This window comes from Eulemur rufifrons, chromosome 3, assembly GCF_041146395.1.
Source record: "Eulemur rufifrons isolate Redbay chromosome 3, OSU_ERuf_1, whole genome shotgun sequence".
NCBI lineage: Eukaryota > Metazoa > Chordata > Mammalia > Primates > Lemuridae > Eulemur > Eulemur rufifrons.
Genome location: NC_090985.1, coordinates 5,061,588 through 5,081,458, shown reverse-complemented (window position 1 = coordinate 5,081,458; position 19,871 = coordinate 5,061,588). Strand labels below are relative to the sequence as shown.

General features: G+C 41.1%; 1 protein-coding gene across 7 annotated transcripts in view; it reads right to left on the bottom strand.

Moving 5' to 3' along the window:
• Positions 1–9,911: 9,911 nt before the first annotated feature.
• SEC11A (SEC11 homolog A, signal peptidase complex subunit) overlaps positions 9,912–19,871 on the bottom strand; it is a 35,861-nt gene continuing 25,901 nt past the window's right edge. For 3 of the 7 annotated variants that reach the window (XM_069465686.1, XM_069465684.1, XM_069465680.1), the window contains 3 exons: positions 18,478–18,597; positions 10,263–10,320; positions 9,912–10,054 (listed from right to left, as the gene is read on the bottom strand). In XM_069465686.1, the coding sequence (XP_069321787.1) occupies positions 10,004–10,054; positions 10,263–10,320; positions 18,478–18,597 (229 nt within the window). In that variant the 3' untranslated portion in view covers positions 9,912–10,003. Of the gene's footprint in view, positions 10,055–10,262; positions 10,321–16,625; positions 16,690–17,327; positions 17,366–18,477; positions 18,598–19,871 lie in introns of all 7 variants that reach the window. The other 4 variants (XM_069465681.1, XM_069465683.1, XM_069465685.1 and 1 more) reach the window with 4 other exon arrangements.

Genomic DNA, 19,871 nt, shown 5'->3' with positions numbered 1-19,871 from the left:
AAATTTCACAGCCAAGGTGGGTTTGGATATCTCAGGAGAAAGGGGGATGGGCATTGCATTCCGAGTTTCACCTCTCTTCCACGGGTGACTGTAGGACCTTGGATTCTACCCTGATAGATCAATTTATACTTAAGCCAAGCTTCCTCTGACACAGCCTGGGTTCACAACTCCAAACACAGCTCTGAGAATGGCCCCAGATGCCCTTGGGGCCACTGGATTTGTCAGCCTAGCACAGGGGAAAGGGGGCCTCAGAGCAGCCTGGAGAAAGCAGCAGGGCAGCAGCTCCAGACACAGGCGGTCACATGCACAGCAGAAAGGGTGGCTTGCCCAAGGGAGTGCTGGGCTCTGAGCTTAGCATGAGGACCCTAACTGCCGACTGCCTGTTCCCTAAGTCCCCTCTGATGGCAAGGGAAGTCCAAAGGCCTCTATCGGATGAGGAAAAGCTGACAGGACAGGACACAAGAAAGCAGACAAGAATTGAATGGGGGGATGTGAGGGAAAGCTCTTTCAAGCTCACTCTGGACCCTCCCAGGACTCCACAACATTCAAAGATAACCACAAGAAATGTAAGGAAGGTTCACGGAACAGTCCAAAAGGCGACAAAAGGGATGAAAGATACACAGCAAATCCTAGCATAACCAACACCAAGAAAACATTGCAACTGCACCATGTTTTTTAATCCAAAATTGCTTGAATAAAGGACATATATATTAATGTCTTTGCTGTATTTTCATCAAATTGAAATCGATTATAATGCCTCTTCACAACTGAATCTTTGTTGTTGTTGTTTTCCAAATGTGCTTACAGGCATGATCCTTTGCTCCTCAACACTGTTTTGATGTAGTAAAGACTGGTATTATGCACATTTCATAGATGAGTTAACTCGAGTACAAAGCAAGTTAGTTGCAGAGAAACTAAACAAATGGAGAAAACCAGAGGGTTAAAACACATGAAAATACACAGGACAACAGAGCAAGAGAAAAGCAGAAATTAAAATTAGACATAAATGAGTCTAGTGAAAAGAAATGACAACCAATCTAGAGCTGCTCACAGCAGGATAGTGTAAAATCTCTATCCTGGCAAACCTTTCAGCACAGTCTCAACCTAAATGGGCAAGAGAGAAAAAGAGAAACATCCTGGAATATCTCAGGTCCTGCTCTTCAGTTTTAGAGAGGAGAAGGGCTGTAGAATCAGGAAAAGAGCAGAATCTCTCAAGGGAGCAAGAAGGGAGAATCAGGGATACAATTTCGAGACGTCAGAGGGAGCATACAGGGATTAGTTATAAAATCTGAACATTAACCTCGTGAAGGAAATCTTTTGGAAACTGAAATTGCCAAAATACAAAATGTTTTCTTAAAGGCGATCTTCTAAAAAGAGAAAATACCTACATCTAATGAGAATGTGACGGCGACTACAGCGGCGGCTGAGAAAGCTAAAGGCTGCTGCTCAGCTGAATGGTGCCGGCGCTCGGGAAGCGGTGAAAGCCTACAGCGGCGAGAAGCCTGAGGCCCAGCACTCTTAGTTATTGGGGTATAGCATTCACATATTTCAGGGGACATTTCCATAACTGAGATAAATACTCTTTAAACTCTAAAGAGGTTTAAATGCTTGGAAATTGGCCAGAGAATCTCACTATTTCTAGGAGATTTACTAATCTGGGAAAAGCCAGAGGAAAAACTGGAGGCTGTAAAGGATTCCCAAGGGCTTTGCGATTATCGCAAATGAAAAGAATCTCATTAGGCTGTGTAGAAGGACGGGGTTATGACACCCAGTACTGTGGCACGGTAGGAGCAAGACTTCAAGCCTGGCTCTGCCGGGCATGGACCAGAAGACCATGGCTGGGCAAATCCCTTCACTTCTCCTCGTTTCTCTCTTTTGTATAATGGAGGTCATTTTGAGGTTTATTAAATGAGAGAAAGTAAAAGTTTGCTAAAACACCTAGCAGAGCACCTGGCACATCCTAAATACTCATTATTAGCTGGATCCTGGGAAAAGCAAAGCCTGCTTTAAATCTGAAGCTCATTAGAGGAGGAGAAAAAGTTCCCTGGATAACCACCATGGTGTTGATACAACAGTGCCTGGCCCTGGCAAAATGCCTATTACATAGTAAGTTGTTTGATAAACTAAAATACCAGCACATCTACCTCAGCTCTTGACCAATTCCAAGAAAAGAATTCTATACAGTATTCTCTTTTGGGGGGCTTAAATAAGTTGTCAGGCTTAGAGCTTTGATTCAAGCTTGATGCTACCTGATTTACTTATTTGCCTGACATTGAGTCCTAGTATAAATCCTTCTAACTAGACTCCTTGAATTCAAGCTGGTATACAGTTTACCAACCTAAATAGGCCAATTAAAGTAACAATACCTGAGAAATTATTCTTAATTGAGAGTAGGTGGCATTTCAGAAACTCCTAAGATTGGCAGAACAAGGATAACATGCAGTTGGAAAGTCATATTTGATACAGTAATATAACTGTATGTGGGAAAGGAGTAACTATTGTTTTTATATGACAAACATAAGAAAAAGTAGGCTGGGCACAGTGGCTCACACTTATAATCCCAGAACTTTGGGAAGCTGAGGCAGGAGGATCACTTGAGGCCAGGAGTTCAAAGACCAGGCTTGGCAACATAGAGAGACCCTGTCTCTACAAAAAATACAAAAATTAGCCGGGCATGGTGGCATGCACCTGTAGTCCCAGCTGCTTGGGAGACTGAGGGAGGAGGATTGCCTGAGCCCAGGAGTTTGAGGTTGCAGTAAACTGTGATGACACTACTGTACTCTAGCCAGGACGACAGGGTAAGACTCTGTTCCCCCAGACCCCTGCCAAAAAAAAAGGAGCAAGATGAAATACTTTTGACTGATGAGGATAAGAGATTAGATATTATATACTGGAGTAGGAGGGGGTGTTTATTGGAATGAAGAGGAGTTATGAGATTTTTATGTTTCTTAAAAGAAGACATGAGTTTTAAAAAATTAAGGAACCTTGTTCTACAGGAAAGTTAAAGATTCCTGGCTGATTATGATAAGATAGCTAGTGGGTCTTTTGTGAAATGGCTTTTTGCAGAAGTTACCAAACTGGATCTAGACTGAGGAACATTCTCTGAAATAGCTCTACGAAAATCATTAGGCTAATTAGTACAAGGATTATTGTACAATGTCACACAGTGAGGTCTGAGAAATTTCTTGGTCCTCAGATACCATTACAAGTTTGTTTTTTTAAATTCCATTTTATGCCCATTCCATAAAGCATAGAAATGACTATTTCCCTCTTTGCATTAGCAGCTAAGGAGCTGAGAGCCAAAGCTATGCATCTTTTCCAGTAGACTACAGACTCTTTTGATATGTCTTGTAGGTACTAACCTCACCTCTGATTTCATAGTTTTCTTCTCCCACATTTATTTCAATTCTGAATTCTTCAATTATTTTATATTTTATCACACAGTGCTAGATGTATCTTTATGGAACAAGGCAAGGTACAAATAAATCCAAAATATGCAAAGCAGTGCGATAGGGACTAGGGGACATACAAGGATGAATCAGAAGCTGAACTTGTTTTAATGCCTTCAAGGCGCTGGCCTCTGGTGGGGGACAGCAGCACACAAAAGGCAACGTTAGAGAGGAGTATGAACAAAGCACAGAACAGTACCGAGCAGGAAGCACTACGCACACTTGAAAACAGAATCAAGAATAAGAACCATCCCTCTTTGGGGCTTCCTGTGCATCTCTCTCTCATTGCACTTAGGATCCTATGTGGAAAAATTTGTGTACACATGTTGCCCTTTGTTGAGGCACTGAGTTCCTGGCAGAGTGGGAGGGACCTTGCCTTATATATCTTTATATCCCCAGGGCCTAGCCTCAGATCTGGCATACAATAGATGCTCAATATATGTCTGCTAAATGAATGAGAAAACTTTAAGTAGGTAGAGAAGTGACCAGGCGCTCCAGGCAGAGTGACCAGCATAACTGAAGGAAGAATGTCTACACAGTGGGGCCAGTGTCTGGAGTACAGTAATGTGCTGTCTGGTAAGGGTAAGGCTGGAAGAGTCCTGAGGGCCTACAGTGATACACAGAGGGCAACGCCTTCATCGTTTTTCTGTAAGCCCTGCACATTCTGGTTTATATACTTCTTGGTTACATAGGACTCTTTCTACATCCAGACTCACCACGGTCGTGAGAGAAGGGTCATGTGTTGTTTTACTTCTAAAAGCCTACCTAGTATTACTTACAATTCTAGCAAAGGAGGGTAGTGATAGATATACCTGGCTTAGCCGGGCATAGTGGCGCATGCCTGTAGTCCCAGCTACTCGGGAGGCTGAGGCAGTAGGATCGCTTAAGCGGAGGAGTCTGAGGTTGCTGTGAGCTAAGCTGACGCCACGGCACTCACTCTAGCCTGGGCAACAAAGTGAGACTCTGTCTCAACAAAAAAAAAAAAAAAAAGATATACCTGGCCATAAAGTAGCCTGAACAGGCCGTCCCAACTGAAAGAGCATCTTGAGGAAGGTAGATAACCCATTTAACCAGCTAGAATCAGACAGATCATCTGTGAAGCTTAACAGTGGTAAATGTCATAGGGAGGATGCCCTCAGATGCTGAAACAGCCCCCACACCATGTTCTGGGGTCTGTTGGACTTGGTAAAACATTTATGCAAATACCAAGAAATGCAGGCAGGATAACAGAGACGTTATTCCAAGCCCTGGCTCTCTGAGAAGCCTGTGACTCCCTAAGAAAAGTAACAAATGCCAATACTTCTCCCAGTAAGAAAGAAGACACAGCAAGAGTCTAAGGATACACACAAAAAAGAAGAAAGCAGGATTAACATTTTAAAATCTGGAAAGGGTATATGTTGTTTATTTTTTATTTTTCTGAGACAGAGTCTCGCTTTGTTGCCCAGGCTAGAGTGTCGCGGCATCAGCCTAGCTCACAGCAACCACTTCAAACTCTTGGGCTCAAGCGATCCTCCTGCCTCAGCCTCCCAAGTAGCTGGGACTACAGGCATGTGCCACCATGCCCGGCTAATTTTTCTATTTTTAGTAGAGACAGGGTCTCACTGTTGCTCAGGCTATTCTCGAACTCCTGACCTCAAGCGATCCTCCTGCTTTGGCCTCCCAGAATGCTAGGATTACAGGCCTACAGTGAGCCACCGTACCTGGCTGGTATATGTTGTTTAAATGGAACCATGGAGGGCTGGGCGCAGAGGCTCATGCCTATAATCCCAGCACTTTGGGAAGCCAAGGCAGGAGGATAGCTTGAGAGTTTGAGACTAGCCTGGGCAACCTAGCATGACCTAATTGCTACAAAAAATTGGAAAAAAAAAAAAAAAAAAAAAAAGCTGGTCATGGTGGTCTCTGTCTCTAAGAGAAACAAAAAATAAGTAACTGCAACTATGCAGAGGGAAATTTTTCAGATTCAAATTTGGCAAGACCAAGAAAATGCATTTACTAAATAACAGGAAAACACAAATCACTTTAATGATTCATATGCTCTGCCCTAGAATAATAGCTCAGTAACAATGCTAACCTAAGTTACTGCCTCTGGTTCCAGTGCATGATGATTGAACAATAATACATGCTGCTACTGGGGAAACAGAGTACAATGTCCGTAAAGTGGGGCCCCTACACTATAAGAGTTTACAATCTGGAGACCTGGAGGCCATATCCACAAACGTAAACACTATAGGGCTGCAAATGCTGAGTGACCGTAGAACAACCACCTGTGAAGACAGTGAGACTCAGACAAGCAGAAACGAGAGCAGGAGAGAATGTAAGAGAAAACACCCAGGAGTATAGCATAAAGATGCTTAATGTTAGATGAATTCAAAGTCTGAACGTCACACTAGGTAACAGGTAGGGTGAACACAAAATTTATGGTCCAAACAAGCACTTCTGAAAGCAAAAAGCACACGAACACTGATTAACAGGCGGTAACTATCTAAAATAGCCACAGACTGGTACACAAGCAACAGGGAGCCACTGAATGAACATTTCTGGATTCAGGTGATGGCAACGAGAACGGACTGACAGGGGTCAATGTAGGGCTTAGTGACTAGGAACTGGTAGGAAAATGAAAACTCTAGGTTTATACTCCTGCATAGAAATTTAGAGGGGAAGTTTGCAGGAATCACTAATGAGCTTAAGTTTAAAGATGGGACAGTGAAGTAGAAGTGTCCAGTCGGAACAGAGAGACATGGGACTAGAGCTGAGGACAGGCATTTGGAAATAATATGAAGACATTCATTAGTTGGGGTTATGAGATTGGATGAGTAATAGCCAAGAGATAATCCCATTATCAAATTCTCATTTCAAGTTTTATCGATTCTCACACTCCAATTCCCTTCACTCACAATGGCTGAGTCCTCCCAGCTTCCCACTAGGCCTGCAAATCTCAAAGGGCTTGTAATTACATTCAGTTACCAAATTAAACCTCTCTGGCATTTCTTATGCATTTGAAGATACATTATATTTAATTTAAAAATATCCCTGGTTTTAGTCTCACATTTAGCACTAACCTGGACAATATAAAAAACTGGGAACATCATACCCCTCCCCACAATAATCTTTGCATTGGGTTATTAAGTATGAAATGTCCTATTTCCTTAAGTACTAAGTTTGACAATTGATATCTTTGACATTTCACTTTGACACTTCTTGTTTTATGTTCATTGTGAAGGTACCTCCTCAGCCTTTCAAATGCACATTTTGGCTTGTGATTATCTTTCACATTTTTATAGAGCAATTTTTGTGAAACCGTGGATAAGCAAAAAATTAGTGTTATTTTCAAATATGAGTTCTGTCATGGAAGCAATGCAGCACAGGCAGCTCAAAATATCGACAAGTATTTGGGAAGGATGTGGCTGATGAACACATAGTACATGGATGGTTTGAGAAGTTCCATTCTGGTGATTTTAATCTTGAAAGTGAGCCATGTGGGTGACCTGAGACCAAGGTGGATGATGATGAGCTGAAAGCTGTAGGGGAAGCGAATCCACCTCAATTTATGCGTGAATTAGCAGCAAGGTTTGATGTCACTATTCCAACAATGTTAGACCATTTTAAAACAAATCGGCAAGGTAAAGACGCTGGATAGAAGAGAGATCATCTCGAAGCTTGTCTTTCTTTGCTGTCACGACATAAAGGCAAACCATTTCTATACCACTGTTACGTGTGATGAAAAATGGATTCTTTTTGACAATTGCAAGCATTCGGCACAATGGTTGGATAAAGATGAAGTGCCGAAACACAATCCAAAACCAAATATTCATCAAAAAAAGTGAATGGTGTCTGTTTGGTGGTCTACTGCTGATATTATCCACTACAGCTTCATGAAATCTGGTCAATCAATTACAGCAGATGACTACTGTAACCAATTGGATGCAATGACGAGGATGCTTGTGATTAAGTCAATAGATAACAGGCCAATCCTCCTGCAAGACAATGCTCGACCACAAGCCACACAAACAACGCTGCTCAAACTACAGCAGCTGGACTTGGAAATGCTCTGTCATCCACTGTATTCACCAGACCTTGCACCACTGACCACCACTTCTTCCAGGCTTTGGATCACTTCTTGCAAGGAAAAATATTCAACTCTCAACAAGCTGTGGAAAACACCTTTTGCAATTTCATTGCCACTCGCTCTCTGGGCTTCCTTGCTGTTGGCATAAACAAGCCACCGTTAAGATGGCAAAACTGTGTCAATAGTTTAGGCGCACACTTTTGTTAATTGTACTGCTTCTTGTTTGAGATATAATAAACTACCCTTTTGACTTGAGATCAGACATGTCATATTTAATGACCTAATATTTTTGGCTAATGGAGTGATTCAAATGTTGTTAAATGCTTTGATTACTTTCTCAGAGAAATGTAGCTGTTGCTTTCAACTAGAGTGCCCAGCAAAGGAGGAAAAGTACTCTTACACAAATGGGTATGAAAATATGCAAGTGAGGAACGTATTAATGTTTTCCTCCTAACAGGTGTATAAGGAAGAGAAATCTGGATAGATGGAGATACAAGTATTAATACAAGGATGTTTTACACTCAGGCAAACTAGGATCAAAGAGAACCCTGGGATCTCAACCGCACCCAGCAAAGCACACTGCTTTCCTCCAGAGCAGTCCTGGAAAGATTGGTACAAAAACAGAACCAGTGCACTCATTAGGCTGAGCAGTTGACCCCATCCTCCACAGGTGATTAGGAGGAAAAAAAAAATGGAGTAATAGTAATTTTTCTACCATTTCACACATGGGGCTATTTTTCAGCCTTTCCTTGGCTCGTAAGAAAACATAGGTTAGGTGTGGTGGCCCACAACCTGTAATCGCAGCATTTTGGGAGACTGAGGCAGAAAAATTCCATGAGGCCAAGAGTTTGAGACCAGCCTGAGCAACATAGCAAGACCCCTTCACTACCAAAAAAAACATAACGCAGGTGTGTCGGCGCACGTCTGTAGTCCCAGCTATTGAGGAGGCTGAAGCAAGAGGATTGCTTGAACCCAGGAGTTTGCTATGAGCTGTGATGAAGTCACTGCACTCTAGCCTGGGCAACAGAGACCCTGTCTCATAAAACAAAAACAACAAAACAAAAAAAGAAAACGTAAGTACTACATAAGCCTCACAGACAGGTTCAAAAAAGCTTTTGTTAGCAGTGATTTGCCAAGGTTCATACTCTGTTGAGACCATTAAGAGCCTTTATCTGAAGTGTGAAGGCTAAAGCCTAGTTAATGGATTTGAGAAGCACTATTCTCTGTCGGGGAGGGCTTCAGAAGGTTAATTGTCCCTATTCTCATTCCCTTAGCATTGCAGCACAGACTGATTTCCAGCTTAGTTGAACAAATAGTAGAAATGGTTCATGTAGCCCAACATAGAAAACTTGTTTACTTTGAGATTTCACATTTAATACAAGAAAAGAACAGGATAGAACTAAGAGTATTTTGTGCTCAAAACACACTGGCTTACCCCATACTCCCTATTTCCCTGTCTCAGTATTATAAAAAAGAAAACACAGAACTGGGCTTTGTATTCATTATGTTAAACTCTGCCTGCCTTAAGTCTGCATTAGAGAAAAGCAAAGCCCAGCACTTGAGAAAACAGGTTCAGGCAAATTAGAGTTTAAATAAAGACAAGTAGAATGCCTGCCAGCACCTTCATCGTGCCTCCTCCAATTGCTAGCACACACTGCCATTGTGTAGAAAGGGCTGACAATGTCTCAGGTGTAGAATGGGTTATGAGTTTCTACAGCTAAGTGAGATTTTCTGAGCCTCTCAGCAACACCAGCTGAGTTTACACACATTTGAGTCCCGCCCTAGTGAAGAATCAATTTTATGACTAAGAGATTTCCTATGAATGTCAATGGCTACTTTTGCTTCACAAAACAAAACAAACAAACAAAAAAACCAGTTGTTAATATTAGGGCAACCTTCTTAGCTGAAGAACTGTTCACACCAAAGCCTTTATATCCCCTCAAGGGGGTACTAAGAACCAGGCAAGAAAGGCAAATTTCAGAAGCTTTCCCGACAAACACAATTCAGGGATATGGGGTTCAATGTGCAAAGTCTTTTATTTAAAATTTTGAAAAGACTTATGACCACCTCAGTATATGCCATTCCCATTATAAGGAGGTATGACGGTTTCAAACTCGTGCAGAGCTGCATTTTCATTTACAGAACTCTGTAGGCACTTTAGAAGTGAAGCTTGGCTTCAAAATACAAACACTGGGGGCTTTGGCTCAACCTTTTAATATAAAAAATTCACTGATGTACAAAAATGCGAAAGTGTGACAATGACAACTATGAAATCCTGTGATTGAAAAGTCCCCTTGAGTGCACTCCATGGTGCACATGCACCCGCCCACACATATTCTGGCTTGGAAACAGAAACTAATGCGAACCAGAGCTACCAAGAAGTGCCAACGAGTGTGTTCTCCATTCCGCCAATCACAGACCAGTATCTACTCCAAACGTTCAGTAACAAAAAGTACAGCGTCTTCCCAGGAACATCAAGGTAGACTTCTTACTCACGATGGACCAACACAAATAAACCCAGCAAAAAGAGTACTGCATACTAGAAAATAAACACAGAACCACAGTCAGGAAAGCTTTTAAAAGTTCACAAGTCCTCAGAGTTAATTAATAAACTGGCCTTTTAGACCATAATAAGTTACTAAACCATCCAATTATTCTTTCAACTTTTAACTGTAAGCCATTTAGTAGCTTCCAAAATTAAGCAAAATATCACATTTTTAATGAAAACATATAGTACAGGCTCTTACCTTAAATTTAGGATAGTCATTCATGAGGATTGTCACAATTCCAATATAAGGAACAAATCTAAAACAAACAAACAAACAAAAAACTGATCACAAAAATTCCTAAGTATTATCATTCACTGAACATTATCAGTATCTTCCATAGAATACTAATTTTCATTTCACAAAGCCCATTTCCATATATTGCCCTATTTGATCCTTTCAACAGCCTGTATGATAGGGAAGTTAGGAATATCACCATTTTAGAGATGAGGAAACAGATGATCACACCCAAGGTACATGGCTTCTGGGAGGCAGAACCAGCACCAGATCCAAGGTCTTAGATCTCTAGCTGTGACTCTAATGCTACATGCCGATACAGTGCTAGGGGCTAGGTTTGTCATCGTAACCTTCAGGGAGGTGTCAATCTAGTTGGGGAGCCAAGGCAACTACAACCAGAACATTACAAGGTACTTCATGCTAAGTGGCCAAAAAGTGAGCAGAAGAGCTCTATCATACTTCGGATTTCACCACCCTCTAATTTTTTAACTACCTGTAATCTGGGTTTAGCCCTCTTAATCCTGAAACTTTTCTAGAACAGTTTTAATCACCATATACAGCAAACCAGTCTCAGCCCTCATCTTCCTTTACATCTCTGCAGCATTTAGCTTTGATGACCACAAACTTGCTCTCGAAATCCCTCCAACCTTGGTTTCTGTAACGTACCACAAATCTGTTTCTTCGTCTATCTCTTTGGCTGCTACACCTTTTTTCCACTAGCTTTCCTTCCTTTTGCCCCTAAAGTTTGTCCCCTCAAGCAAGGCAATACCACCTTTTAAATAATCCTATAGCACCTGATATACTTTGAGGTCTTTATCATAACTATCATAATTCTAATTGAATAATTAGTTGTAAAACTAGTTGTATACTGTTCATCTCCCTTATCACACTGTAAGCTTTATAAGGGCAACAACGATGCCAATCTTGATCCCCCCATATCCTCAAGGCCAACATGGTGCCTTGCACACAGCAGACATGCAATAAGTACTGCCTGACTGAATGTTTGAATGTCCAGGCCTCTTCTTTTTGCCCTCTCTTGGGGAAATCTCATTTTCTACCAGGGCTTCAATTTTTTGCCTCCATATAAAAGACGCCTCGACGTCATAAGAAATCAGGTAGAAAGAGAAAATTAGCAGGGTACCATCGATGTGCCAGGGAGAGGTGGTTAGCAAATATACAACTTTCTTCTTTTTCTCCTCTTCTGCTGGACTCCAGAGCGGACTGGGTGATAAATGTTCTAAGCTAGAGCCTGTCGTAGAGAAGGGAGGTTGGGCTGAAGTGGAGGCTGCCCTTTGCACACTTTAAAATAGGCCAGATACTTTTATTCAAGGCACCCACAACCTTTGCTCCAGGCCAAAGGCAGCACAAACAGAAATCACCTCCCACATAACACCTCCACCCGTCAAAACCTTAGGCAAACCTGAAGAACACATATTTTGTCTTTGGTACATTTCACTTCCTTTCAAGAACTCCCCTTACTTCCTGTCTCCTGTCCTCATCCCTTCCTGCCCCTCTCCCTTCTGGCAAGCATTACCCCAACCTGTCTCTGCCACCCTATCTCCTAACTCCCATTCCATACACTGGATTTCTTAAAGCCTAGACCTTCTCTGTTAGAATAACTTAGATGGCTTGTTAAAATTGCAGATTCTTATATTTCCCAAGATTTACTCAGTCAGGGAATCTCTGAAAGGTGGGGCCCAAGTGATGTTCCTACACACTAAAGCACAGTTCTAGTGTGAGATGCATGGAACAGGTGTTTGGTGGCAAATAATATCCCCTCTTGGGGCCCATGCTTTAGTCTCAACCCCTGGGACCTCCAAGAGCTGAAAAGTAACAGTCATTACGGAATAGCACTGCTAAGCTCTAAGAAGAGTGGATAGAGGTTTTCCATATTTTTAATACACATATTTTTTCTTTTTTAATGCAATAACGTTTCTTTTGTCTCATTTTTAACACTTTCATAAAAGCTATCACTTTCAGTGAAGGTAAGTCTGCTATTTAAGAACATAAAGGCAAATGCCTCACAGTAAAATGCAGATTAAGAGCTAGAAAAGCATCTGTGATTTCTTTTAAAACAACAAGCTGCTCAGCCTGAGCAAGAGCGAGACCCCATCTCTACTAAAAATAGAAAGAAATTATCTGGCCAACTAAAATATATATATAGAAAAAATTAGCCGGGTATGGTGGCGCATGCCTGTAGTCCCAGCTACTCGGGAGGCTGAGGCAGTAGGATCGCTTGAGCCCAGGAGTTTGAGGTTGCTGTGAGCTAGGCTGACACCACGGCACTCACTCTAGCCCGGGCAACAGAGCGAGACTCTGTCTCAAAAAACAAAACAAAACAAACAAACAAAAAAAAAAAAACAAGCTGCTAATTCTGATCTGATGATCAATAACCAGCGTTCTCACCTGTAGGGACTTTGTTACCTCCATGTAACATCTATGCCCAAAGAATCACAACCTTTGGCTCCCAGCAGCCACTCAGTCTCATGAGTAACCCATGGAAACACTGTTCTTAAGGTCGGCTTTTCCTTGCCCACTCACTATAAGTGAAATGAAAGCAACTTGATCTTTAGGAGTAATATAAGCAAGACATAAGGTTGCCAGCATATGACAGTCGAAACAAAAGATTTAATTATCTGTGCTACTGCTTCCCTCCATGGACAGTGACAGCAAAGAGTTGATAATCAAGCGCATAATGCTGCTATCATCAGTCATCTTAAATTCAAATCAGTTGCACTTTTTTCCTATTCTGCTCAGATAAATTCATATGCTAAAGCAGAGTTGCTAATAAGCAGAATGGGATTTAAAGTAAATAAAATAAATACCACCCACAAAACCAACTACAATACCAACCTTTACCAAGTTAATACCTAGAAGGTAAAATACATTTGCTATGGTTAAATACATTTCCTTGGGAATTCGTGGGATCAAAGGTGCTGCTGAGGAAGTAGCGTCAGAACTATCTGATAATGTTTTGTGAGAAAATGAACAGAGATCATTAAGCAAAAGGCCAAAAACAGTAAAGAAAAGATGCCACAAAAATTAAGAGACCTCAGGACATTATATCAAATGTCAAAAGGGGTCTATATCCAGGAAGTTTGGACCCAGTAGCCAATTTAAAAAGATAATATGTGGTCAGATGCAGTGGCTTATGCCTGTAATCCCAGCATATTCGGAGGCCAAGGTGGTAGGATCTCTTGAGGCCAGGAGCTCAAGACCAGCCTGGGCAACAAAGCGAGACCCTGTCTCCAACAAAAAATAGAAAAGTTAGCCAGACATCGTGGCGCATGCCTGTAGTCCCAGCTACTTGGAGGACAGGGTGGGAGGATCACTTGGGCTCAGAAGTTCAAGGCTGCAGTGAGCTATGATGACGCCATTGCACTTCAGCCTGGGTGAGAGAGCAAGACCCTGTCTCAAAAAAAATAAACAAACAAAAAAAGCCATTTCAAAGTGTTATCTACAAAACCAATTTCAGTCAACAGAAAGTCCAATTCTCTGCTCCTTCCTTGTATTTTTATTCTTCTTTCTATTGTCAACATTTCTACTCCCTAATCTTCTCCCAGTCTTTTGTCCTTTTCTCCTGCTGTTCTCTAATCTTCTTTGACGAATAGGTCCTCTTGAGCTTTTCAACTTCCTGAATTTAGAAAAAAATCACCCCTATTAAATCCTTAATTGGTTCAGTGTTAGTTTCATTTTCTAAAATTCTTTTTATTACGTGGTACTACATGAATAAAATCTTGAAAACATTATGCTAGGTGAAAGAAGCCAGACACAAAAGGCCACATATTGTTATGACTGTTTTTTTTGTTTTTGTTTTTGTTTTTGAGACAGAGTCTCACTTTGTTGCCCGGGCTAGAGTGAGTGCCGTGGCGTCAGCCTAGCTCACAGCAACCTCAAACTCCTGGGCTCAAGCGATCCTCCTGTCTCAGCCTCCCGAGTAGCTGGGACTACAGGCATGCACCACCATGCCCGGCTAATTTTTTCTATATATATTTTTAGCTGTCCATATAATTTCTTTCTATTTTTAGTAGAGATGGGGTCTCGCTCTTGCTCAGGCTGGTCTCGAACTCCTGAGCTCAAACGATCCGCCCACCTCGGCCTCCCAGAGAGCTAGGATTACAGGCGTGAGCCACCGCGCCCGGCCTTGTTATGACTGTTTATATGAAAAGTCCAGAATAGGCACATCCATACAGACAGAAAGTAGATTAGTGGTTGGCAGGGGCTACAGGAAGTAGGGGAAGGGGAGTGACTGCTAATGAGTATAGACTTCTATTTTTGGGGTGATAGAAGTGTTCTGGAATTAGAGGGGTGGTTGTGAAACCTTGTCAATGTACTAAAACCCACTGAATTGCACACTTTAATATGGTGAATTTTGCAATCCAAAATATGTAAATTATATCTCCATTAAAATTTTTAAAAATTATTTTAATTTAGAGCCTTAGGCCTCAGTGTAAAATTTTTTAGTGTGCAGCTGTTCAAAAAACCCCAAAACAAAATATAAAAACGCATAAAGATATTTGTACGACATTCACAGATTTGCCTGCAGCAAAGCTCTGTTCTCAAAGTTTGGGTAAAACCCGACGTTGAAATATCAGCTTAGTGTTTTATAAATACAATTTCCACAAAAGAAGGTGATATGTTCCATTATGTGTCAAGGTAAGTGGTGGTAAAATCAATGCAAAGTGAATTTGTACAGTGAAGATTCTGTGCTCCTGCTGTTCATGTCCCAGATGGTTTTTTATACTTCATGGAAAGTTACTTAATTCAGAGAGTTCTATACTATTACATTTTTTTATGAAAAACCAGAAAAAGGTCTATATTTTCAATGCTGAGATTTTAAAAATGGTATTGTATATAGTTTGGGATTTTTCAAAAATTCTTCAGAAAGACAACTTAGCTACTCTAATCTTTCATAGGATGATGCATCTTTTATGCGACCAAAGGGCCAGAATGAGCAGGCAGAGCTGTAATAAACACTTTAGAATCAAGACCCAGACAAAGGGATACTGTTATACTGGTGGAAGTATAAATAAAACAGTATGGGCTGGGTGCAGTGGCTCACACCTGTAATCCTAGCCTAGCACTCTGGGAGGATTGCTTGAGCTCAGGAGTTTGAGACCAGACTGAGCAAGAGCAAGACCCCGTCTCTACTAAAAAGAGAACGAAATTAGCCAAACAACTAAAAATAGAAAAAATGAGCAGGACAACTAAAATTAGAAAAAAATTAGTTGGGCATGGTGGCACACGCCTGTAGTCCCAGCTACCCGGGAGGCTGAGGCAGGAGGATCGCTTGAGCACAGGAGTTTGAGGTTGCTGTGAGCTAGGCTGATGCCATGGCACTCTAGCCCAGGCAAGAGAGTGAGACTCTGTCTTAAAAAAACAACAACAACAACAACAACAGTATGGAAAATTTGTCAGAAGTCTTAAAATATGAATGTTTCACTCAGTAATTCCACTTCTAGGAATTTACGGTGAAGAATGATTGAGCAGAAGCACTGAGATATATGTAACAAGGATATCTATCATAACATTGTTCACAGTAAAAAAGCTGGAAACAGAGTATCTAACAACAGGAGACTGACTGAATAAAAGCATGGTCTATCCATATAGTCGAATAGCATACAGCTATGAAAATGATGATATAAGACAAAATCTATTGATTTGTAAATATACTAGTAATTTTGGGGGAAAAAAAGGTTATAAAATAGTGTGAGCATTCTCCTTCCATACACAAAATGTGTTTATGGGCCGGGCGCGGTGGCTCACGCCTGTAATCCTAGCACTCTGGGAGGCCGAGGTGGGCGGATCGTTTGAGCTCAAGAGTTCGAGACCAGCCTGAGCAAGAGCGAGACCCCATCTCTACTAAAAATAGAAAGAAATTATACGGACAGCTAAAAATATATATAGAAAAAATTAGCCGGGCATGGTGGTGCATGCCTGTAGTCCCAGCTACTCGGGAGGCTGAGACAGGAGGATCGCTTGAGCTCAGGAGTTTGAGGTTGCTGTAAGCTAGGCTGACGCCACGGCACTCACTCTAGCCTGGGCAACAGAGTGAGACTCTGTCTCAAAAAAAAAAAAAAAAAAAAGTGTTTATGTATGTATAACGATGCATGTATTAACATCTGCATCTTTATCTCTATACATAAAGGCTAAAACACAAACCAAAAAGTTAACAGTAAATATTTACAGAGATGGAGAAGAAAGGGATGAGAAGTGACTTTGCTTTTTGATGACTGATATTTTCTTACGTTTCTGCATGAACCTGTATATTTACAATTAGAGGAAAAACAAAAAGACTCAAAGAGGTTGATGAGTCTGAATAATCACATTAGCAGCATCTTGGGAACTGAGGGATATATAGAGACCGTATTTTCTCAGAAGCACTGATGACCTAATTGGGATTATGAAAGTATTTTTAGCTCCATCATAGGAAACCAAGTTCCTCTGAAGTGAAGGCATATACAAAAAACAGCTCTGCAGGGGACAAACACAACGGTGCTTATTCTCATCTGATCTCTTTGGTCCCAAACTGAGCATCTCTCATGCTATTAACTGGGGCAGCTTCCACTTAGCAACCCGCGTGTCTTTCTCTATAGGAACAGTGTTTCTCAGGCCTGCTCACTGGTGTGATCACTCTCTATCCACACAGTCTGTGTCCTCGGTCAAAAGGAGTAGAGGTTCTGACAGTGGCAAGTGTGCCGTGTGGCATCCAAATAGTGGGAACCAGCATCTACCCACTGCAGAAATCTTATGCCAGTAATATTGGTGTGACGGTTAAGAGGGTAGGCTACAGAGCCAGCCAGCCACTTCTCATCAGCGTGATATTAGGTAAATAACTCCTCTGTGTTTCCTCATCTGTAGAATGGGAATATTAGGGTTGTTCTGAGGTTAAAATGAGGTAATATTTGTAAAGCACCTGCAATAAGTATCTGCTACACAGTAAGTCCTAATAAATGCGAGTTATTGTTAATACTATTACTAACATTAAGGTAGCAACAATCCCATATTTCCTTAGTACCAGTAACTTACAATTCCTGTCCTCCACTGATCTGTTCTCCTGATAAAATCTGAAACAAACAGGCTTAATATAACTTTTTAATTTCATTTGACCTCATCAATTTCAAGACCAGAAATAAAATTGTATGGAATATATTAACATGATAAAATTAATTTAGGTGAACACTTTAAATTGCTGATTCAGTAAATTATTTGTTGTTGTTGCTGTTGTTGTTGTTAAGAGGCAGAGTCTCACTCTGTCACCCAGGCTGGAGTGCAGTGGCATCATCATAGCTCACTGAAGCCTCAAATTCCTGGGCTCAGGTGATCCTTCTGCCTCGCCTTCCAAATAGGTAGGACACTATAGGCACAAGCCACCATGCCCAGATAATTAAAAAAATTTTTTTTGTAGAGATAGGGTCTCACTAAGTTGCCCAGGCTGGTCTCAAACTCCTGGCTTCAAATGATCTTTCCTCTTTGGCCTCCCTAAGTATTGGGATTATAGCCTGAGGCACAGTGCCCCGCATCAGTAAATTCTTTTTTTTTTTTTGAGACAGAGTCTCACTCTGTTACCTGGGCTAGAGTGCCATGGCATCAGCCTAGTTCACAGCAACCTTAAACTCCTGGGCTCAAAGGATCCTCCTGCCTCAGCCTCCTGAGTAGCTGGGACTACAGGTGTGCAATACCATGCCTGGCTAATTTTTTCTATTTTTAGTAGAGACGGGGTCTCGCTCTTGCTCAGGCTGGTCTCAAACTCCGGGCTCAAGCCATCCTCCCGCCTCGGCCTCCCAGAGTTCTAGGACTACAGGCATGAGCCACCATGCCCGGCCTGTAAATTCTTAAGAAATATAAGTTTTATGAAGCAGGAACCATACTACTTTGGATCCCCAGAGCCTAGCATAGCAGAGACATTAGAGCACATGGAAGGTGCTCGAGTAAACTGAATAAACAAATGAATTTTTTAAATTGTCACATCCAATTCACCATCTCATCACCAACATTCTATTCATTTATTGTACACTAGTTCCTCCCCTCTGGAGTAGTATATCAAAAGATTTAGATGCATTTTAAGAAGCACAACTTTCAAAGGACAGAAAGATGAAACCAGGACCAAATCACTATATTCAACTGTATATGATGAGACCATATTTGAGAGGCTCAGGATGCTCCCCTCTATACTTACCCCCTGGCTCTCCCCACAACATCTTTTTTCTCTAGCCAATGTTGTCCTTGTTTATAGAGGCCTCGATCATCAACTGCATTATTATCTCCTTTGGTCAAAAACTTGATATGTCCATTTTGCCTTAAAAGAGTAAGGGAAACTAAAGTCATCAAATATTTTCATGACATCTGAAAGTATAAAATTTGTTCTTGGTAACCAAAAAATTCCTGTGGCACTATGGTATCTTATCACCATTTCTACTATCAAAATAATTCTTTATTTAGCTAAATGGATATTCACAGTTGTGTTGTTTATAAAAGGGAAAGACTAAAAACCAACTAACAGTCCAAATCATAAGGCACTGGAATCCTACATAAGCATTAGGAATAATGTTGTAAAAGAATGTTTAATCACACTGGAAAATTATATGAATTTCAGTAAGTGAAGAAGAGTACAAAATAGAATGTACAGTATAATCTCATTTTTATGATAAAATATATACAAACCACCAATTTTCTGGAACAACAAAAAGCAAAGGAACACATTAACCTACGCCACCAGATGTAACTGGCAAATGTATACTATTGAGAACTACATAATGACCCAGTTCTCCAACCAACAAGCTGCAAGGAGCAAAGAAATAGCTGAAATAAAACAGACCAATGTATAAGCAGTGGCTATCTATGGCTTTCTTTAGCTTACCTTTTTTTTTTAGACAGAGTCTTGCTCTGTTGCCCGTGCTAGAGTGCCGTGGCATCAGCCCAGCTCACAGCAACCTCAAACTCCCAGGCTCAAGCGATCCTTCTGCCTCAGCCTCCCGAGTAGCTGGAACTACAGGCATGTGCCACCCTGCCCGGCTGATTCTTTCTATGTATATTTTTAGTTGTCCAGATAATGTCTTTGTATTTTTAGTAGAGACGGGGTCTCATTCTTGCTCAGGCTGGTCTCAAACTCCTGACCTTGAGCGATCCTCCCACCTAGGCCTCCCAGAGTGCTAGGATTACAGGCATGAACCACCGCACCTGGCCTAGCTTACCTTTATCTTCTTTTTTTTCCCCTTCAACAAACATGTATTGCTTTTATATTAGGGAAAAAAGTTATTATTTTTTTTTGAGGAGCAGAGAGAGGAGGGGGAAGGGGAACAGATGAAGGGGTTAATTTTAAAAGAAAAAGCACCTCCATTCTTCACACACACCAGGGTTTATAGGAACAGTACCTTGCTTGATCAGAAAATTATTAGTTTAAGTCTACTAAAGAATCATGAGGTTTCTAGTAATTTTAAAATTTAATTGAAAGCAAAGTATATTTTACAGTTGATAAAGACCAGTTTAAAATTCAAGTGAGTTGTGTATTAACCAATGTACGAGAAGAAAATTAGCTTCAGATTTCTACTGAATAGTGTCCACTTAGATTCT